General features: G+C 44.3%; 1 protein-coding gene across 1 annotated transcript in view; it reads right to left on the bottom strand.

Moving 5' to 3' along the window:
• Positions 1–3,415: 3,415 nt before the first annotated feature.
• Positions 3,416–23,464, bottom strand: part of cntln (centlein, centrosomal protein) — a 77,013-nt gene continuing 56,964 nt past the window's right edge. The window contains exons 22-27 of the mRNA XM_047575392.1: positions 22,677–22,803; positions 22,322–22,459; positions 20,951–21,136; positions 15,965–16,162; positions 12,350–12,424; positions 3,416–4,204 (exon numbers count right to left, since the gene is read on the bottom strand). Of these exons, the coding sequence (XP_047431348.1) occupies positions 4,094–4,204; positions 12,350–12,424; positions 15,965–16,162; positions 20,951–21,136; positions 22,322–22,459; positions 22,677–22,803 (835 nt within the window). The 3' untranslated portion in view covers positions 3,416–4,093. The remainder of the gene's footprint in view (positions 4,205–12,349; positions 12,425–15,964; positions 16,163–20,950; positions 21,137–22,321; positions 22,460–22,676; positions 22,804–23,464) is intronic.

Below are 23,464 nucleotides of genomic sequence, written 5' to 3'. Positions count from 1 at the left end.
GGGAACGATGGGCGGATGTGTGTGTGGATATGTGTGTGTGTTTTGGGGGGGGTGGTGCTTGAATTCATTAGTGTGATTACCTGAGGTGTGCTACTTTACAGGGGGTAATCTGCCAGCCTGCTAGATACCCTCCAAACTTCAGCCAGTCCGCTAATGAGCGCCTGGAAAAGTTACTCAAGGTGGAGAGGTGCTTTGAGGAGCTATATGCCCCAGACTAAGCTGTTATTATATATGCCGGAGCAGAAAACAATGGTGGGCTGCCCATTTTGTAACACATAAGTCAGACAAATAAAGACTTATGTAGTTCAGAATCTGAATGGATGTAACTAAATATTACTATGGAGAGCGTGGCAATTTAAGTTGGAGCCTCAGAACATTAAATCCCTGGATTAGCCAACTGGCAAATTTGTAAAGCACATCTCTGACATTATCGCAGCACGTTGACTGATCTGTAAGATTAAGAGCGGCACGATTTGAGACACCATCTCACAGTAATCATTAGAGCGCCAGAGAGTTCAGGGAGTCACAGTCACTTCTCTCTGAGGTAATGTCAGCGACCGCAGCTTCCCTCCTCTGCAGTAAGAATAGGTGGATTAGAGGCCAGATCAAACCCTTTCACCGTCTCCCTTCCTCTCTTTTTTTCTCCCCGGGAGCTCAGGCCATGGCTTTAGAGAGACAGCAGCCATGAGCAAGGCTTAGGACAGTCCGTGGGGACGGGCAAAGTGTGAGTGTCAAAGAACAATAAAAGTGCAGGAAGAGTTTGGTTACAATGGCTGAGGCGAGTGAGAGGGAAGGAGTACAAACCCAAAAAGGATATATATATATACACTGCATATGGACAGATCCTGTAACTTTCCCCTTCCTCTCACTCTATTCCTCTGCTTTATCACACAGCATCAAAACATAGCTTTAGTCCCTCGAGTGGCTTGCCTTTTTATCTGCTCCCTAGCTTCCCACGGCGGGCCGCATCCACCCATAATCTGCTGCTGTTTCATGTCTGGAGCACTGTAGAGGAGGATAAGGGACTTGTTCAAGTGAAGATCAATGAGGCTGTATACATAGCATATGTGCGTCAGGACACTGAGATTCCTTTTTCTCTTTTTTGTGGTGCCACCTGATGTAATATAAAAGAAAGTTACACATATGGATATATATCGAGAGGCCCGGGCCGAGACAGAGTTTAGACAATAGTTGGGCTGGAAGAGAAAAGTGTGGCAAGATTCCCCTCATAAACAGCATTTACCTTTGACTGAACCGTCTCTCAGCTGATCAGACGCGGAGGGCAGACGCAATAAAACCGTAAACATGTTGCATTATGCATTTGTCAAAAACACATTTGGCTGCGTGTCACAGGTACCCTGTTATTTCAGACAGTGCCAAGAGCCCGCGCCTGCGAAATCAAAGCAGACTTGATGTATTGGCAGCAATAGCTAGGGTGTGAAACTGTGTCAGTGAAGTAAGGGAAATCACCAGAGGCTGTTCTCTATTCACTCCACAGCTGGCTGACGATATCGGCGAGGGCTAATTGCGCATCAGTTGGAAGCTGAAGACGTTCTCAGACCGTGTTTTCCGAGTCTTCTTCTTTGTACTGCGTCTACCCGCCTTCCCACCCAAGTGGCACGCACTCATGTCAGACAAAGGGGAACTTAAAAGTACAACGGAGAAGCCTTGGGACGCGCGCAACAAAAACACCCGTGCGCGCAAATCATCGATCGACCCCAAAGTCAACTCGTGGCCCCCAACCTCCCCCCCGCCCCGCCACCCGTGCAGGAACAATCTCCTGCAGGAATCTGTGGAAAGAAACCAAAAGTACGGGAAAAGTCGTATTTAAAAACAAGTGGGATAGAAGATAAAGACGGAGGGGGGGAAAAAGTGACACAGCACTGATTGTGTTGGAACGAATAAAAGGGGAAGGGAGGAAAAACTTTGGAACTACTGATCAAAGTAATTCCCACAGGAAGCCCCGTTTAATGAGAGCTGTGCGAGAAAAGGAGGGTGGAAGACAAGGAGAGAGTGAAAGAGAAGAAAAGAAGGGTATGGCGCGCCATTGCTACACGGGGAAAAAAAAAAGAAAAGAAAGAAGAGATGAATCATATGCGGCACCTCGTCGAGGAAAAGAGCGCGTGTTGGGGTGGTGGTGGTGTGTGGTGTGTGTGTGTGTGTGTGTGGGGGGGGGGGGGGGGGGGGGTTTGAAGGGTGTTTTCAAGATCGTTTTAACGTCTTCACTGAGGGAGCGTCAGAGGCAAGGCCAGGTTAATTAAACCCAAGGGAGTACCAGCTGAGGGGGCCCGCATTTGAATATGTCACAGAAATAGCACAGAGTGTGTCAGCCGAGGCCGGATGGCGGGGCTCGGGCGAGCAAATATGTTGACTATGCATTACACGCTAAAAGGAAGAGAGAGGGGAATAAAGACACTCAGGCGGCGAGAGGTGGGGGCTCCGAGATAATTTGCGTGGCACCGATGTTTTGCTCTTCTTCACCCAGTGTGCCACCGGATTTCTCCGGAGTTATTAATGTTTGTCATTAGCCGCATTACGCTGGAGGACAGTGACTGGAAAAGAAATTTATATGGGACAAATATTGACAATAGCTGGCTCCTGGGTATTGGAGAAGAAGAAAAGATGCAAACTATGTTAATGAATGGTAATTAATCACAAGGGTTTGTCTCTCCTGGATCCCAGCTAAATTGGTCCCCGAGTTGCAGCTAGAGACAGTCCTGGCCTAATCCTTTATTATAAAAAGATAAAGGAAAACGACATCATTAGCATATATTTGAGGAGGGTGGGGGCACAGGGAGGAGGAGGAGGAGGGAAGGAGGGGGGGATTAAAAAGTGGAATTATTTCTTTTTAATTCCTGAACGGAGGATTCTTCACACCATTGTTAATTACACATAATAAAAAGAAAGGGGAAAAGTGGCGAAGAGAAAAACAAAAGCTGAGCGCAGTAAAGAAAGGAGTGGGAAAAAAGAGAGAGAGAGTAGTGTGGGGTCTCCTGTGTAGGATGCCAGCTCAAGGACAGAGGAGACCGGGATCACGGTTTAATATTCAAAATGAATAAATAAGAGAGGGAGGAAAAGGCAAACAGATAAAAGGGATCGGAGGTGGCTACGTCAAGGAGGGAGCCGCTCCTCCACTACACCGCCGCTCCGTATGTGTGCGCTCCTCCGGACCCTTATTAACCATGTCAACAGCAGGGGTCACTTGTTACAGACAGGAACCATGCCAACAGGCAGCTGTCAATCAGGAGAGAGGCGCGAGAGCCCCGCTGCCCGGCAGAGCATCCTCAGTCACCATCACACACTGACAGACAGACAGACGGACGGACCGCTGACCTGCTGGAACGAGCAGGAGAACGTTTAGATGAGAACCAGTCACAATGAAGGATGCTTTAAAGAACACAACACAGGCAGGAAAGAACTTCAATGTGGTTTTTTATTAAAAAAAAAACAACAAATAAAGAGCAATCACCCCAAAACAAAGTTAATATCCTTTAAAAATAAATATATGATAAATGAAACAGAATCATTTATCACTGGACGGGCTCTCACAAGACACTGTACTATGACGTTTGCTAAATGGATCTAACCTCCTTCAGTGAATATTCTGTGCTGCACTGGACTTTCTCAAAGTGTCGACCTTGCATTGGCAGGTCAAGTCCCTGCACCCTAAGGTCCTCGAGGCGCCAAATAAATTAGGGAGAAAGGTAAAGAAAAAAAGTTTTTTTTTTTTTGAAAAAAGTGTAACTTAAACATTAGAGTAAGCACTTGCCTTATCACCCCGGGCCTGCGTCGACTGTGGAGCAGAGTGGCTGTACTGTAAATTAGCTTGGCACTGAAGGGCCCTGTCTGATAGACGTAGTGCGGTGAGCGCTAACACAGATGTCGAGGGCTCATTTACAAAAGCCGGGGCTGCTGCGTTGAGCCAGTGGCCCAGAGTGAGTCGACAGCGCTTTTTCTCACAAATATTGGTTCTGCTGCCCCGGCTCAGCTTGGCTCAGCCCGGCTCCCACTGAGCAGGAACTGGGGAGGGAGAGGAGAAAGGGAGGGAGGAAAAAGAAGAGGATGACAGTTTTCCCAGCCTCAGCCCAGGGAGTCAGGCTTTTTCGCTGACTGGTGTTGCGAGCGTGGCCAGCTCTTCTGTCAGCACTTTCCTCTCCTTCATCTTCACGCGCACAGCCTCCATTAGCTGGCCGGCAGAGGGGATCTGCAGGGGAGGGGAAGGACAGAAACGAGGTGTGGGGGCGGTGGTGGTGGTAGAAAGAGGGTTAGAGAAAATGAGAAAAACACACAAATGCACCAAAAAAAAAAAAAAAATAAAAAAAAAAAAAAACACCTGGCAGCTTCTCAGAGAGCCTGTTTGCTGTTTTGTGAAACAAGAGAAACTCAGATGGGGCCTGAGGACTCAGGAAACTTCTGAGGGACCATCACACTGAGTGTTTTGACAGAGCAATTCACAAAGCAGGATACACAGTAGTGGTTTCAAAGCCTAATTTCACAGCTTGCTTTGAATAAGCTTCCATTTCTGACGAGTGATATCCCATCACGTTCACAGAGTGTGTCTATTTATGTAGTTGTGTCTCCTGTCCCTTTGTCTCTCATCTTACACTGGAATTGGCGATCTGTGTGACGCATAAGGACTGCAGCAACCAAAAACGTCTTACATAAAAATATGTGAGTAGAGTTCTGAAAATGAAGACCAAACTTTTTCTAGAGATTTTTCCTGAGACATAACCAGCATCCCTGGGTTAATAATTTCAGCTATTGTTGTGTGTTTTTGTGGATTGTATTTACAGGTAAGAGGGTGAGAACCTGCCTACTAAATGCCACAGGACTACAAAGCTTAAAGGAACTTCCTGTGTGTGTGTTTGTTGTCATGGAAATGCAGGAAAAGTGGAAAAAAAAAGGTTTTCCTCAGAGTTCAGTCAATTTTTGTCTCTCTTCTGCTTCGACACAAGGGTTTTATGGTCATTAGTGTGGCAGATCAAACGCAGGCATTCGAACCGTATCACCCATAAATATTCTCTTCTAGTTATGTGCTCGCCTTTTTTTTTTTTTTTTTCTGGAGCAGGAGAAACAAATTATTATACGTCCCACGGAATGAGACGAGAAGTGGACAGGCCGAGATGAAAACAGTCGTGACGTCAAGATGATAAGATTCTTACATTTCTCATTTAATAAAAGAGAAACTGAAAACTACTGAAGTATTCACAGAGAAACTGAGGATCTTCATATTAAAATATCAAGATTGCCACATCTTGCAACACACGCTGGATTTAGGTCTGCAGGTGACAGGCTCTAAGGGCACAGAACAGGACTGTCATGTGATCTGAAATCATCATTAATCACTTTCCAGCACGTCTGCTAAGTGAGAAGAACCTAAGAAACTCACATACTGGAGACACACACACGCACACAGTCCTCCTGCCCCCTTGACACCTTCTCTTCTTCATTAGAGGTAACAGGAGCAGGGAACACAAGGCCGGGTGTGCCTATGTGTGAAAGTGTGTGTGCACTTGCGCACGTGTGCAGCTGGGAGTCAGTTCCAGCAGCACTGGATGCATCAAACACATCGAAGCTATTCCTCAGAGAACCACTACACTGAAGTAACTGCTGAGACATCTCCCTCTGCCTCTGGCCTCCAGGGAGTATTCACTCTCTGTCTCACGCGCACACACACACGCACACACACACACACACACACACACGCACACATTCTTAATCAGCTAATTGCACTTAGAGCCACTAACTATGCAAACAAACCCACGAAAATAGAGACACAGCACGAGGCTCCGTGGGGCAGCAAAGTGGGAGACTGGATCATTAGAAGTCCCAATATGGGAATATGGGTAAACAACACAACAGGTAAACATGATCTAGAAAAGCAAACTCAATGAGACTTAACTCAAACAGATGTGAAAAGCATGAGAAAACTTTCAGTTTCTTCATTTATCCTTCTAGTGCTTTTCACCAGGTTGTAGCATTATTTCCTGTTACGGAGACACACCAGGAATTATTCAACACAAAAATACAACACAGGTCACATTTGGACTTGAACCCGAGGTTTTGCAGGTTGCGGGTGGGATTTAACCACTAACTGCTGGACGACCGCATTTCCATCGTCTCCTGCTTGATCGATTTTAGTTTTACATTGGGTGAAACAACTCTCGTTCTGATTCCCTATGATTTTTTATTTTTTTCCTTACATCAACAGTTTCTGGCTCAAGAAACGCAAGCGCTCGCGCACACACACACTCGCAAACGGGACAAGCAGAACTATCATTCCCTTTCATCTAACGGCGACATTGGCTGGGGACTGGTACCCTGCAGGATGGTTGGAGGTAAGCTGTGATGCAGCTGCTCTACTGGATCCCCTGGGCAGCTTAAGGCAGTGTTAAGGACTGGCACTAATGTTATGCTACAGTTGATTTAGCAGGGCCCCTGTCCCCTTTGGCAGACGCAGCTAGCACCAGCGCTAAGCAACACAACCGCTGTTTTGCAAGAGGCCCTGTCCCCTTTGGCAACACTAAAATAGCTACTGTAGCATTAAGCCATGCTAACTCACATCCATTACTATTCAACAGGCCCCGCAGAGCAGACCTTTGGTCTGGGGATGATTTCATGAACATGTTTCAGAAGCGAACTGACATGGAAAGCCACTGACACTGACAAGCGTGTGTGTATATGTATGTGCGAGTGTGAAGGCGAGGACAGGGGCTGCAAGCAAAAGGTGTTTTCATGAGCCAATTAAATGACATCACTATTCTATAGCCCGGGGCACACCTCAAGGCAAGGAGCAGCTCAAAGTTGCAGCACTCCAGTGACCATTGTCTGGCAGTGGCATTACACACAAGAACTTTTTTTTTCTCCATAAAAGATCGATCATTCCACCTCTTTTGTCTTCTCCCTCAGAACGGGTTAGCGCAATTATTTTCAAGGGTCCAATTTGTGAGTAGTTGTAGAGATTGAGTCGGACTGCTGGATATCTAAATGTCTTAGAATGAAGGGAGGGGGATCACAGAGCCTGGAAAAAAAAAAGATACAAGAGGGTGCACCTGAATCAACTCAGCTATTTCAGTTATTCCATCGTTATCAACTTGAATCGGTTGAATCTAAGTCACCTTTGTTGCCATATCAGCTGTACGTACAGGACATACAGAGGAGTGAGTGAAGTTTTACAGTTAAGACTACAAAGAAGAAGACTGCAAATAAAACCTATATTAAAAGCACGAACACCACTGATAAAACATTACATGTATGTATGTATGCATTGCATATGGCCTCCATAAAGCATATGAAACAGAAATTGCACTTTTCAGTTAAAATATAATTACATTATTAAGTTGTGCAACATTGTGCAAGTAGTGGTGGTAGTATAACTGTAATAGACACCGTTAGCTACCGCTTAAGTCAAATACTTTGTACTCTGAGTGTGTACCTGTATACCTGTAACATCCTAACCCACCACAAAACTGCGTGAGGTTTGACTGGAGCGTCTTCAGAATAAAGGTAAAGGATCGCTGCTGTGAATCTTTGTCCCTGGCTGGTGAGTCATCTCCAATCTAGGCCACTAGTCAAGGTAAGGGAGAAGTAGTTACAGTAGTTTTATCACGGAGAGGGGGGGAAAACAGCTCTTTGATCTTTGATCTTCTCACTTTTGTTTGAAAATCAAATTTATCAAACGGGGGAATAACAACAACAACAGCATGATAAATAGATTAAAAAAAGCACAAAGGCACCACACTAAAAAGTCTTGCATTTGATTATCTCCAATAATGAATATGTCACATTTGCAAAGAGGGGCTCAGGTAAGAAAATCACCAAAGCACCGATGAGCCTGTTCTCCTGCTCTCCTCCGTAATTATCCACCCCTGCAGCAGAGCCGATCCCTCTCTTTTCTCCCCGTTAGGCCACCAGGGACTGATATGAAAGGGAATTGGACACTTGGGGCCACAAATACTGTAATTAAAAATCTCTCCTTTTCTTGATACGTTGTTTGGAAACATCATTTCGGTGAGCAACATGCATTTGTTAGGGATCTGACCTAAATACACCCTAGATTAAACACAGGGAAGCACCGGGTCTTTGTTTCAGGTTCCTACTCATTAGGTGTGAAAATGAGGTGATTCAGGCATGATTGGGGTATAAATATAGAAAGGTGATATCCATACAAAAGAGATGCAACCTTTAGGCAGAATCTAGCAATCAAGAACATAACAACTTATCAGTGTGGCTCATTGACCGAGGTAATGCACTGAGAAGCAGTTACAGTCGACCAAAGTGTCACACACCAGACGAGGCCGCGCTAAGACTTGTTACCTTTCACAGTTTGTTCTGCGACATTGGGGGATTCTGTGCGTCTAACCATTTATTCAGCGAGGAAATACATTCTTCTTATCATTAATTCTCTCCCTGCGTTAACTTAAAGAGTCCACTGTGTTCCAGAGGACCACCCCTGGGTGCAATCAGACAGGCAGCAACCTTAAAGCTAAGAAAGAAATCGCAAAATGCCTGAAGAATAATAAAAAGATTCTTCACCTGGCCTATCAGACGATGTGATATCCTGAAATGTGCGAGGCTGTAGCTTGCCCGTAAAAAAAAAAAACAAAAAAAAAAAAACTCCTTTGTAAGGAACAGCAACAAGCTGCATCTGCTGTTTCTAGTTATCTGAGATGCGAAGCTGAACATAGCATAAAAGTCACAGTGCGCTCTGATAATAATCACAACAGCACCATTCCTCCGGGAGCCTGCCCCCTCCTCCCCTCCCCTCCCCTCCCCTCCCCGTCCTCGCGACTGTTCCAGTGACATATTTACAGTACAAAGGCTCGGCTCGAGTCCCCTCCACAACCACACACAATCACACGGAGACGGAAAAACTGTGGCTGATTTAATTAGCTCAATCATTAAATGAGGCTTAATTAGAGTCACTTTCCTTCAGAGGGAAGTGCGGGACTCAAAGCTGTTCTTTGTCATTACGGAGGCATAATGAGCCACACAACACAACTCACTACCCCTCACCCTCATGGCGTTGACAATAATAGAAAAGTTCCTTGGTACATTAGCACTGTGAAGACAACGGAGCTGCTAAAATCAGGGGTTAATAATGTAACGGTTCAGTACAGATATATATGGGGGGGATCCTTGACGAGAAGTGACACGAGCAGAGTCTACTATTTAACATAATTTACCCTCGTACAAATGAGCTACTGTGAACCCTCAATAAAGTTTGATAAGGGTTTGAAATTGCAGGAATAATATCTGCCCCGGAGACCATCCATAAACGCCTTTGATGTTTTATAACAAGTCCAGTCCAGAATGGTCTGGGCCTGTCTCTACCAGTGTCTTAATGTAATGTTCACCTGCTTGTTATAGCTCGGAGGCTGATAAGAAGTGATGCTTGTACGCCTCCCCCGGGTGTGATTGTGAGGTAAATATTAGCAGGCCCTCAGCGCCGCCCCATACCAGTAAACCAAACCACTGTCCTCTCATAAAGAAATCAACAGAGTCAATGACTTTTTAAATGTTATTATGCTGTCATGAGGCTGGGAGATGGGTGTGTGTGTGTACAAAATGAGTCTGAAAAATGATCTGGGGGGAACGTGTGTGTTTGCGTGCATGTGCAAACACTTGCATGCTCCTCCCGTTCATTATTGGCCAGCAGCAGAAGCCAGTCATTTCCCTGTCTTCATAAAGACTTGGCCCATTAAATTCTACCTCCAGTCAATAATTAGGACTCCACAAATAAACCAAAGGCAATTAAATCAATGCTTCCCCGGGCCAGTGCCTGGACCCCACGGCCCACATGGACACTCCATCTTCACTGCTGGCCTTATTCATGGTAGGTTGCGGTGGAGCCATAGAGCACACCCCCTGGCCTGCTCATGATTATTAGATAGCAGCGTCCCATGATCCTGGCAATGGAGCGCAGCTCACGGTGGCTCTCTACTGAGAGGCGTAGGGTTTTGATTTCATTAACTCACCAGTGGAGGTGAGAGACGAGGAAATGAATGCAATGTTTCATTTCGCTTTGAGTGGACATGTGGGGCACGACGAGGGGGCTCCGAGAATCTATGGCACATCGCAGGCATTAAGGGAGCGGCAACGCATCGCGTACGGTACACAGTCACATGTCTCAGCGCCTGCAACACATGGTTCGCCTCGTCCGCTGCGGATGTCTCCCTTTTCTTGTTATATTGACGTGTGGCAGCGCATGACAGTGATTGCAAACAATGGCTCACACGCGGAGACACGGATGCACACATAGATACCTCTCAGGCGCTTTCACGTCCGCAAACCCGCACACACACGGACACTCAGAGTGAGTGATGGGTTCGCTATTGACAGGGCCACTGAGATAATAAAGTGCTGTCCCACCGGCGGCTCCATTAGGCCCTGACAGTGACAAGATGAGGCTGTCGTGAGAGTGCACACGCACACACGCGAATGTATACACATACCCAGACACGCGCTCGCACAGGCGGACACGTCCTCATCCTCCGTCAGTGACAGCCAGCCAGTTAAGGACATGGATCCTCCTTTCGCTGTGTCTATTTCTGTCTCCGTGTCTTTTTATCCGAAGAAGTGTGTGAGTGCAGACCCGTCCGAGATCATATCACTATTAGGAGAGTGTGTTATTAGTGTCACAGGCAGGGTGACAGACCAGGCCATTCCACTTCGCAGATGTTCTGCTTGGTGAGCCCTTTATAAGCTATGACAGGGTGTAGAGAAAACCAAGTGGGTGCAGCAGCACAGTTCTTGAAGCGTACGCGCTCGGTGGCAGAACGTGGGCCAACGAACTAAAAGACGATCTGACGAAAAGGCGCCGTGTGAGATGTTCCCAAAAAAAGCAAGAAATACGAAAGACACATGCAGACGCGTCGCCATTTGTAACGACAACACGCGTTTGAAACAGGCCAGCGAGAAACCGCAAGACGGAGAGGAGAGTTTGCAAATAAATAAATAAACAAAAAACAGAACTAGATGGACTTGAAAGGAGATAGAAAAAGTCTGTTTCAGTGAAGGGGGGGGATGACTGCGGTGGTCCCAGCGGTCCCCACAGGGACCTGGGGGCGAGTCTCAGCCTTGTCATACTCCGCTCTTCTCCTCCTCCACTCAGCACACCAGCTGCAGCCCCCCCCCCACCACCACCCCTGTTCTGCCCACGGAAAACGTCGATAGCAGGCTGCCGGTGCCGAGGTCTCTGGTGGACACTAGCTCATTCTCCCGGCATCGACAGGCCCGCCAAATCAATATTTAGTTCCCCACTAACAAGCTGCCTCGGGGTCTGAGCCAGAGAGAGAGAGAGAGAGAGAGAGGGAGAGAGAGAGAGAGAGAGAGAGAGAGAGGGAGAGAGAGAGGGAGAGAGAGAGAGAGAGGAATGCGGGACAGTGGAGGATGGCAGAGAGAGACAGAGCAGGGACTGAGAGCTGTCCAGCTAGAAGGGAAAAACATGGATTCAGTAGTGTTGTGTGTGTGTGCGTTAGTGTGGGAGGGGGAGAGGAAGGTGGAAAGGTCAGAAGAAGATCTGGGGAACAAGAGAACAGTGTCTGGTGTGTGTCGTGGTGCGGAGGCGACGCATGAGTGCCTGCGGCAGCCGCTGACAAGAACACAGACAAGACACACACACACACTCGACACTCTCAATCATACACATATCACAGCGAGCAGACGTTGACAGCACTTGAGCAAAGCTCCAGCAGAGCACTCACAGATGAGTGGCTGTGTGCACACAAAGACGCCGGCACACACCGAGGATGTAGCCGCTGCTCTTTGTTTTATCTTTTGCATCGCTGTTTTATATTTCAGAGCCAGAGACGGGATCATCGGGCAGGGCACCACAATCCAACGCTAAAACTAAAAACTAATATTTTACTGTACTTTAAATAGCAGCATTTAAGAGATAAAACTTGAAAACCTATGGCTACATTCAGTCGCCAGAACAAAAATGTAAAACAAGTCATTCAACTAATTTTGCTTTGTGAAACAGCGAAACTACACAACAATACTACAAAATAACTACTTTCTGTGTGTTGCTCTAAAACAAGTTCTTAATAACAAGTGCTATAATTACTGCATAAAATAAGAAACAAATTTAACAAAAAAAATGTGTCATTCAACAAACCTGCTCCTTTGGAAAAGTGGACAATTGTCTTTTATAATAACAAGCAGCGTTTTACCTTCTATTAGCAATAAGCACCTGTCATGTCTGCTTCCCCTGTGGCACTGACACTTGCATAAGGCAGACACTGTAAGAGTGCCACTTGTTCTCAGAGAGTACTACACTGCTTCATTTCAATGCCTGCACAGGAATGAGTAACGTATCTGATCATCACTATAGGTGGGTGAGCCTGACCTTCTGCTGGAGAATGTGGTTGAGGTGTTCCAGCCACTCCTGGTCTCTGGCACCCTCTGGGCAGGTTGCGATCGCCTGCAAATACAACAGCGCGCACATAAAAATGTATTTCGATGACAGGAGACTACAGTGATATGTAATTATTATGATATTTAGAGAGAACACCTTCAGCAAACTGTCGGCTTTTGTGCAGATGAGTGGTACGAACACGTCAAGTCAGTCAGTATCGCGGTATAATGTTTCTACAGAGAACATTCCCTCTACCAGTCTTTTGCTAAAGGGTGAAAATGTAGCATCACTCCAGCGAGGACCTTGAAGAGGATCTCTGGGGAGTCAGTGGCAAGGTACGCCAGCACACCTTTGCATACTACTCATGTATGAAAACCTAACAGAGTGGTAGCCTTGTTACTGCTAATGAACAGGGTGAAGAGCGACTGCGTGGCCATGTACCCCTCAGCACTAATGTGCTAACTCCCGACTTTAAACCCCAAGTGTTGCCATTGGTAATGAGGTGACGAGGCAGGTACAGCCTCACAGGGACACGGGAAGGGCAGGAGAGGGGTGCGCTTGAATCCAAATTTCAGTGCACTTGCAGACGTGCAAAAACCTGGAAAGTCTGAGACGGCCGTCCAAAGCCTCAAATGTGCAAAGGGGTTCATGCAAACCACATAAGACGATATACATGACAGACACGGTGTTTCACAGCAAAAGTGACACGGACCAGACTGACGACTCTTAGGCTGAGAATAAATGTCACTAGTCAGTTTTTCAAAGTGCTGCGTTATAATAGTATTAAAGATGCTGTGATAAAAGCACATAAACGCAAGAATGCCAAAGGTGAACCATTTTTTAAATCACTGTATTAACAACAACAAAAATAAAATTGTAGTTTTTATTTTAGTAGTCAAATAAAGATGTTTGCCAAGCGTTGTCCTGGCGACAGGTTTAAAATGGATAACATTGTTACACTGGTCCCGTCTGATTTTAACCCAGTGCACATGTAGCCTAGACCCAATGAGCTCTTCAAGCAGCACAGTGTGGACAACAAGTCCATAGATCTACAGCGGCAATACCTGGATTAGTATGCATCTCTGCCTGTTGTTCCACAGCTGTGTGTTATCATCTATAACATTAGCGCTGCGCTGCCTAATTAGAACTACGCGGAGAAAGTGTGCGGCGATGGTAATAAAAGACAAACAGGACGGAGAGGCCTTGTGACTGCTGCCTTGAAACCTCTCACAACGTAGGTGTGTGAGAGCGAGAGCGGTTGTCCACCCCTGGTAGATATATCACAAAGCACTGACACTCCATTTAACTTTAGGTGCAAAGCAAACCAGCCCGGCAATTATAGCCTTATTACATCTGGATCATTAACTCAACAACAAGTTACCCAGGGAGCCTGGAGCTGCACTGGCCTTTCTGGTGCTCTGTTGCACACCATGGAACACGTAGAGGCGAACAGGAGTGAGTAGGATGATGCATGCGAGTAACTAACAAACCTGTTTTGCACGTATGCATATACATACAGCACCATTGATTTTATGTCTTTCTGTGTGTTATTGTGCGGAGTGGAAAAGTGTTAAGATAAATAAATAAATAAATCATACATTCGCGTGAGATTATTTAAAACTAAAATTGCTCTCACTTCCTGTGCTACGTACACAACAAAAACAAAAAAACCAAACTGCACAAATGCCCCTGTCACAGCTGCATTTCCATTCAGTAAAACACAGATTTTTTTTTTTTTTTTTTTTTTTGCAGGAACAAACCAAAAAAACTAAGACTAATGTGCTGGAGGAAAGAAAATATGTAGCTGTTGGAAAAAAAAATAAAAAAATAAAAAAAAATAGTGTTCATTAGATGAAGGTCATCTATTCCCAAATTTCTCTTAAAATATAACCACCACCAGGAATAATTCATTTAAAATTTTTGATAAGTCTGAAATTCAAAAATGCATTGATTTCCAAAGTAAGCACCAGCGCTCTACAATGCTGAAAACTTCTGCAAATGCTGTTGACAAGAGACATCTGGCAAAAACTAAAGCAGAGTAACCATGTTGGCAATGCAGTATTCTCATTTAAAAGTAAAACAGAAAAGTAAAAGCAATCCCAGTGAGCCTCGCGCTCTCATTCAGCACACTGGTATCGCACAACCAAGTGAATAAATGAATGCTTTCTGCTATGTGCTGGATTTGTTGAAAACTGCTGGGACATCCTGATAACCTTGTGTCACGTTCTCAAGTCCGACGGAAAAACACAAAGATTGCGTAAGAAGCTCTTTCTTGGATTCTTCTGAGTGACGAGGAACGAAAGACAAATCCAAGTTCTGAACTTGAAACTGGAGATCTGATAAAACTCCAGATAATGCTCAATACTACGCCACTGTGCAATTATTTTTTTAAGGATTACAAGTTACTTTGCGTCGTCTCCTACTCCAGACTGGCATCCTCTTATGAGCCGTCTTTAAATGTGAGCAGCTGGAGTTTCATTTAGCCCAAAATGTGATTTTATTCGTCTTTTCGTCATCCACACAGATGCAAAACCTTTTCTACTTGTAAATACCTCCTTTAGGCATCGTGTTTTATTTCACACCTCTGCCCTTAACCCTAACCATTATTCAGGGTTTCAACCTTTTTTTGGTAAACATGGCGCTAAGCAGCCCGTTAACAACCAACACTAAATGTTGAGGAAACAGGAGCGATTTTGCACGCGGAGGTTTCCGCTCTGATGAGGGGGACATTTTGTCAAGTGAGAAACGGTTCCCTGACATCTCCTGGGTGGAGCTGTGCTGAAAAGGGCTAAAATTGGTTTCAAGTCTGAGTAAGTGCCTGGTGCGCCCTCTCTCATCTTGTGATAGATGGGAGGAAGTCCCCAGGGATGCGAGGTTGATTGTAACGTGGAGTTGCTAATTGATGACATGGCGGGGTATGATCTATTGTACAGAGAGGACCAACCAAGTTGGAAAACAGAGTGAAACTCAAGACTTTTTGCAAGAGGTCAACAGTCGATAGCAAGGATTTTCAGTTCAATGACTGCCTTTGCCTGAGAGTGAAAAGTTGTACTTACTCAACTTGTGCTATATTAAATTATATGAAATTGACAGGTGTTGCAAGTGTTGACAGGTTTTGATCTTGTCTAGATCGAGAACACTGGCTTTAAACATGACGCCACATCCTTCTCTGCTCCGCTGGAACGTCTCTGCTTATTTCATGACATGTCTTGGTGTGTTTCACCTTTAGAAAAGTTGCGGTTCAGCCTTGCTCACTGGCAGACGCCTATCCAGCCATCGATAAGAAGGTCGGACAAAGGCGGATATTTCCAGCGAGGCTAAATACTGTTAGGTGCAGGTGAAATGAAGAACTGAGGGTTTTTGTTTTTTCTTTCAATCTACAGTACCTCTCCCAAGAGGACGGCGTCTATTTCGGTCTTCAGTGCAATCACTAACCAAAAGCGCTCCAAAAACATTAAAGATTTTTTTTTTTGTTTGGTTTAAATTTTACAGTACAGGAAATCTATTGTAGGTATGTCGAGTGCTGTGGGCGCTATATATAAATTTGATACAAATCCTCAAGTTAACATTTGTATAAATTGTTGAACCGCTGTCCCCTGGCCTTACCTGATCAGTTTCCATTATGTCCGCGAGATCATTCTCTGACATATTGAGGATGGAGGCAGCAATGGACTTGGCTTTGATCATGGACTTGGCTGAGAGGCCGCCCTTTGCCGCCACAGAGTTGGCCTGCCTCAACCTCCTCCTCTTCATCAACTGCTGCTTGACCTCTTGAACGTCTAAGAGTATTTCGCTGGCCAGAGCCTGAAGGGGGAGGAGAAAAAGAAATGAGGGGGAAAAAAAAAAAGAAGAGGATGATGAAATGGATATAGAAAAACAAGAGGGATAGCTCTGCCTGGCAGATGAATAAATGAAATTGATCAAGCATGCGCCAGAGAGGCCTAGTACATTATGGAGGAATATTGAGTTTGACACACTCAGATTCTCTTCGGTTTCGCCTCACGCTCCCCTGTAGGAATGTGGACCTGAGGGTTTGTTGCCCTGTCGATTGAAAGCTGAGGGAACACAGCTTTGATATCAAACGCACCCCAAGTTTTGCTAAATTCTCCACAGACAGAGAATCATGCATCTGAGAGGGAAAGACAGAGAGCTACTGAAAATACAGCCATTCATTTATTTATTTGCTTTCTGAATGTCTCACAGTACAACAGGGCAGCATAACACTGTTAATAATTAAGCTACGAGGGGCTGTTTCAAATGGTGCCCGAGTGAATGGCAAGCGAGACGAGGAAGGCCGGGGATGGCACAGTTGTCGGGCACTAAATGGGAGTTTGCTCTAAATACAGAGAGACAATTAAATGTTAAAACTGCCACTGTACACGAGAAAGTCAATAAAGTAAACTCCCCTTTGCTTCATTTTGAGCTTATTGATCGAGGCAATAATCTTCTGTATCATTCCCTTGTAAGCCTGCTGAAAAGCTGACCTTGGAATAGATGGTCAGATGAGGGAAAGCAGGAGACTGGAGTACTTGCAGTACACGAAAACAAAATAAAAAATCAGTTGCTCTTAAGACAGTAGACAATGTAAGCAAGCAAACAACGGGCGCTGAGCATTACACAAACATGGAGAAACGCTGCATATTGTGAAGAACAAGGGTAATCACACATGATCAATATCTAATAGTTGTCGAAGCGACAAACACCCCCATTTTTCTATCAGTTTAAAAACCAGCAGTGTTTCCCACTGGAGAGTGTGTGAGTGTTTGAAAGCTTGCAGATGACAGTATACACAACTTCTCCCATTTACTCCTGGCCTCTGCTCAAATGTATAAACTTCAGACCATATATTAAGAAATGTGAGTTGTCAATGAATATTCAGCAGGTTTTCTCAATTTAAATTGCCCCTTTATTTATGACAACAAAGTGTACTGACAGCAATGTGCAGCATTGCAAACTTTTTCATAGGTGGCCTTCTATTTCATGCAGATTTGAGCATAAAGGGTATTCACGAGACGTCACAGCAAGCAGAGGTCTCCGTGGTTACGGCCAGTGAGTGGCAAAAGGGGACATTTGAGCGTGGAGATTAGCTACATTAGTTTGAATCAAAGGCTTTAATAGCATCTAAACTATAAAACTAATTTTAAAAAAATGGGGAAGAGCTGTTGTGCTACTGGCTGTACCAACAGATTTGAAAAGTAGTCGGAGATATATTTTTACAGGCTCCCAAAAGCCAAAGAAAATGGATTGTTGCATTAGAAGAAACAGGCACCAAAACCTGGTGTTGTGGTTCACGTTTTGTGTCAGGTAATATTCATTTATACTGTATTTTTTGTTTTTGATGAAGTAATACCTTAAGTTATGTTTTGTATGGCTAGCATCTTTTATTCAGCTACATTAATTATAACTGAAATGAACTAAAACTAATTTACACTAATGAAAACTGAGGCTAATCCAGTTTTCTAAATAAGGGGGCACTCTAATACAAAGCCGTTAGAGATGTGTTTTCGTATAAGCATAGTATTTTCCGGTGTTGAAACCAGGTCCATATAAATATCTGGATAACTGATTTCTGGCCACATGTCCTGGACTATATGTTATTTTTTGAGTCCAATTGTCCTAAATTTGTTCTGATAATCCATATTTTTCACCATCTCACTGTATTTACTGCTACATTTTGCCATGTTTTTAGCCCTTAAGGGGGCTTGGCCCCAGTCCGACCCTCTATTCAAAGAGACAAACGAGAACCACAGATATACTCACTTCTTGATAAATAAAAGAAAGTTACTGTTTAATTTGGTGATCTGATACAGGAGTTCAGTCTTAAGTAATACACACATCCAAATTCAAAATCCTATTCTTTTGTTCAGAGCCTAATAGACGTCCACTGTCACTAGTGAATGGTTACGTTGAATTACCGTAAACCCTCCATGTGGATTCATCTATAGTGAGATTAAGGGGAGAATGTACTGCTTGTTCCCAGTTCTTGGAGAGGCAGGTCAGTCCAAGTATTCACACACACACACAAGCTATAGAAATACATACATGGAAAATGTTATGTGTGTGTGTGTGTGTTTCTTAAGAGCTCTTAGTCTGGCTCGTACCACAAACACCAGCGCCAGAGGGCCAATTTAGACAGGACGAGGATTAGGGAGTGGAGAAAGGGATCAAATGAGCAGCTAAAAGATATCCTCTTTAATAACTAGCTACGTCTGAATTACTTTTCACACACACATTAGAGCACAATGGGCCATTCAAAAATAAAAGGAGCAGATCTGGAGGAGAAATCGACTGGATTTTGTTTTAATTTCAATGGATTATCCAGGCACTGATATTAAATCTGCTGTTTATCAGTTATTACACACCCTAAAATGATAATAATGTTAGTTATGGAAGCATCTTTAATATGTATAAAAAAGTATATGTGGCTCCCACTGGTGAATGTGTTGTTAGATCGTCGATATGAGATCCTGCAGAAAAAAAACGTACATGTTTCATCACACACACACACACACACACACACGCACACACACACAAAGATATTACCAAACTGTGCAAATTTTTTTGCTTTTCAGCAGGGATGACAAACCCAAATATTCTTTGCAAGAGAACAATCTCCTTAGTGTATGTCTGTGTGTTGTGGAGTAGTCGCTGCATGCTGGGCCACTGTTTAACAGTTCAAGAGCAGTGCTTACAGCCTGGGGCATGTGCAGGGGCCAAAAGGGTTTGCTGGCACACAATAAAAAAAATATCCACACACAAATACAAACACACACAGCACATACAGGCACAAAGAACAAAAAAAAAAAACAAAAAAAAAACAAGCTCATAAAGACACAGACACATCTACACACACACACATACAGCCCTCCGGTCCTGATCAATACATGACAAGAGTAAATCTCCTCCGGACGTCAGACAGTCCAATCAAAGGGCTTGGTGTTCTTATAGGGGATCACAAGAGCCAGGGGGAGACAAACAATGATGTGAATCCTCAACAACAACACAATGGCCCCAACAGCTTAGGGTTATGGGAATGGAGGAGAAGGTACTACAAGCGTGAACTGCAGCTCCTGTGTTTAGGTTACATGTAGATTTGCATGCATGTGGGTCTTCTCCAACATATGAATGTGAATATGTTTGAGTAAGAACACAGTTTTCAAAAAAACAAACAAAAAAAACAATGGAGGTTAAAGGTTTAGTTGCATAAAAGAGTCCCAAAAAGAAAAGAGAGAAGATACTATACTGCACGATTTTTATTTTTCATTCAACTGTGACTAATAGCAAAGCTTTACTACCCAGAAAAGCAGTGGAAAACTGCCACAAAATCACGTCCATAATCTGCCACCTGATTAATGTGAGCTCACAAATACTGCCACCGCACTCTATCTCTGCCAAGCCCTTCCCTCCTCTGACAGACAGGCGTCAACCGAACATAAACGAGGGACAGTCTTTATCGGTCTCTGGCAGACACACACAGATTGACACGGAGGCACAAACACACCTCTTGGTGATGGATTAGGTTTAGACAAAGACAATAGCGCCTGCACCAAGTGGGCACACAGCATTCTCGCAGTGGTGGGCGGGTCTTTGTTTACGCTGGAAAGAAAGGGGATTCACCCTATTACACATATCTGAAATGTAACAATTCTTTCCATCTGTGCGTGGTAAAGGCAACATCCTCCTCGCAAGTTATACACGGCATGATTTAGCTCGCCACAGTGAGTCTGCTTCACAGGCAGAGCAGGGCAAGGTTATATATTCATCATCACAGGACTGGTGGTTTGAATGCTATTGGTGTTAGGCCTGGGCCTTGTGTGGGTAAATGAGAGGACTTGTTTAATGCAATTGCAGCTGAGGTCAACAATTTAGTACTATCCACTCCTATAAAATGACTAAACTACCACCCTACACTTCCAGGTTGTGCGACAGCTGTAGTAACGCGACGTTGATGCCTTTTGTCAGTGCAATGTGCTTCACTACACCTCACCAGGTTGGTTTTTTATTGGTCCTTAGGATTGTGAATGCCTACGCTGGGCTACTCATGGTATTCTGGAGGATTTGATTAGCCAGGGATGCTACAGTAGTTGCTAATCAAGGCTAGTGCTCAAGCAAGTGCATAACCTGCCTCCTGCAATGACAGAAAAGGAATTCAGTGAATTCAGTCAATAAAACAATCACTATCACTGGCACAGACATGGGTCCCTCTACTCCCTCCAGCCTCTCAGCGCACTCACTTTGAGCACAACCCGTAACCATAATTCTGAAGGGAAAACAACAACAGGGCCAAACTGTGGTGTTTGTGGGTACCTAGATTACTTAGGAGGTGCCACACAGAGGTGACCCTCACTTTCCGAGATTTTTGTTAGGACATTGTGCGTTCAATGAGCCAGTTTCATTTGTAGAGGCGAGCATGTCAAGGCCTCACATTCAACTTTTGTCCAATTGCCTATGGAGCACCTGCCACACAACGTCATCAGAATTCACAGGTGAAGACATTACAGAAACACCTCACCATATAGGTGGTGTAAAAGAACTCAAAACTAAAAACTCTCTACTTATAACCTTTACACTCTCGCCCCTTTGCTACAGTACCTTAATAAAAGAATGAAGCTGCTCCAGCTGGGAATAGGCCTGGCCTAGCTGTCTCTGAAGCCTTTCCAAGGCATGGGAGCTCTGCTGGGTCAACCCCTCCATTTGCTCAGTGGCTGTCTGTTCCAGTGCAGCCAGAGCCTGTTCGCTGGCTCCCAAACGAGCCTGTAGGGCGTGCATGCGCTGCTCCTGTGAAGAAAAGTAGTAGGCAGAACTGGTCAGCTGAAAGAAAACCGTCTTCTTTTGTTTCAGGGGAGAAAAAAAAAAAAAAAAAGAGAATCCACATAGGTCTGTGAGACAATTGCGGAAATAGTTTTAAAGTCGCTGACTGCTGTTGACTCCCACTGATTCCACTACTATTTACAGCACAGACTCTCATTTTTAAAAAAGACAGAAGCACAAATCTATAATAAAACTTTACATTATCAAAACACAAACCCCTTTGAAAACTATTTATCCTGCCTTCATTTTTTTAAGTTGCACATCTAGAAATCAATATCAAAATTGTTTAATTTACTGATGCAAAACATCATGAACGACGTGAAAAAATTCTATATTCGGTCCATCCAAGAAAAGGACTGAAGACGCAAAGCTTCAGAAAATGTGCGTCGATAGAAGCAACATTTTCCCAAATCCTTCAACTTTTTATTTCACTGAATGTTGCTATTTCATGATTAGCAGCCGCGTTCACACCGGTCATTAAATTATGATCTGATCACAAGTGGACAACTCTAAGTTCAGGTATTAACAAACTAAAAAAAACACTGAGGACGCACCGAGATCCAAGCTCTCAGACCAGATTCAGAAGTAGTCAGGGTTATGTAGCGTCGCCAACTGCAACACATACGTGTCCTGGACCACAATGATTAGTGGACTGATGTCCTCTGCCAAGTGGAGCTTTGTCTCAAAGCACTACAACACAGTGTAGTAGGAGTCATCTCTTCACTATTAAGGAGAGCTTTTAATTTATATGAATTTAAGTTTGTCCTTGTAGCTGACAACTAAACTACTAAATATGCCTTCATGTTGATATATGCAAATTAGTCCGTCAGGTTTCCGTATTTCCATGCTGCGTTTTAGGCTCACTAGGAGTTAATGTTTCATCTGTTCAAGTCAAAAGTCTTTTAATCATGGAATGTTTTTCTGTCTCACGATCTCACCACAAGCTGTTTGCAGCAAAACTGAAATTCGATCAGAAGTGCTCAGTCAAGACACATCTGGAAACGGCTTCCGATCCCATAGTTGTGAACAAGTCCAGATACAGTTACAAAATTATTATATATACTGGTCGGTAACCGAGCACAATTTATTCTCTGTTGAACACAAAGGTTAAATGAGGCAAAACTGTGCTGTGACTATGTAGCTGCTTCCAACCTTTTTTTCCAGGTCCTCTTTCAGTTTTGTGCAGGAGGCTTGATATTGGGTTTTCTCAGTTGTAGCCACATTCAGCCTTCTCTTAAGAGACTCAACGAGGGCTTTCCTGTTGCTGGCCTCCTCTGATAAAGTCTTCACCTGTACAAAAAAAGGTGGAAAGGGGAAGATTTAAAAAACGGAAAACACAGGGGTAGAAAGAAGGCACTCAAATTATATATTGGTCATAAGTTTTACTCGAAACAACTGTCTATTTTAAGACAACTGAACAGTAACTGAAAAAAGTAATTTTATTCTACCAACAAGACTCAAACTAACTGGATGCCACTACGATCAGCTGTGGTGTTGCTGTGTGTACCTTCTTTTCTAGCTCCTCCACCTGCCCCCTGTAACTTTTCTCCATCTCCTGCAGGAACTTCAGCCTTGTCTTCAGGTCCTCCACCAGATGCCTTTTCATGTTCACATCTCGCTCTGTGTGGCTCGCCCTAAATACATACAGAAATGAAAGAACACCCACACACAGACAGACAGACAGACAGACAGACAGACAGACAGACAGGTGCACACAAAAAATATGGTGTGAAGAACAGACGGGTAATAAAGACTGCTCAAATACCCTTATTTTTGCACAAGCAGAACCTCATATAACACATCTACACAGCAGACTGAACGCAGACACACACAGACACTAATACAGACACACACACACACAAAGCTGGAAGGCACAGTGTCCCCATGCAGTACATCAGGCATGACAGCTCATTATGACAACTAAATACACTGGCATGCTGCTTGGGTAAGCTGAGGGGGGTGAAATAAGGATGCATATATAATTCTAACTGGCATATATTAGAGCAAGTGCTCTGGCAGGGAATAGCGTGCTAAGTGTGACTGGGGACTCCTTTTTGACAAACGGCACTTTGAATCAGCAGTGACACTACTTGAAAGACTGTAATCAAGCATTTAAATGTTTATTATTTTCAGGGCACGTTACCCCGAGTCATGTAAAAACACTTCAGCGGGGGGACTTGGCTCGGGAACGATATTATTATTATTATTATTATGGAGGGAATACGCTCTAAAAAAAAAAAAACTTTGTTAGTTCGCGCGCTGCACTGCGCTGACAATACTTCCCTACACAGATGC

This window comes from Mugil cephalus, chromosome 2 (genome assembly GCF_022458985.1).
Source record: "Mugil cephalus isolate CIBA_MC_2020 chromosome 2, CIBA_Mcephalus_1.1, whole genome shotgun sequence".
NCBI classification, from domain to species: Eukaryota; Metazoa; Chordata; class Actinopteri; order Mugiliformes; family Mugilidae; genus Mugil; species Mugil cephalus.
Note: the sequence above shows the minus strand (reverse complement) of the source record. Positions and strands in the feature narration are given on the sequence as shown.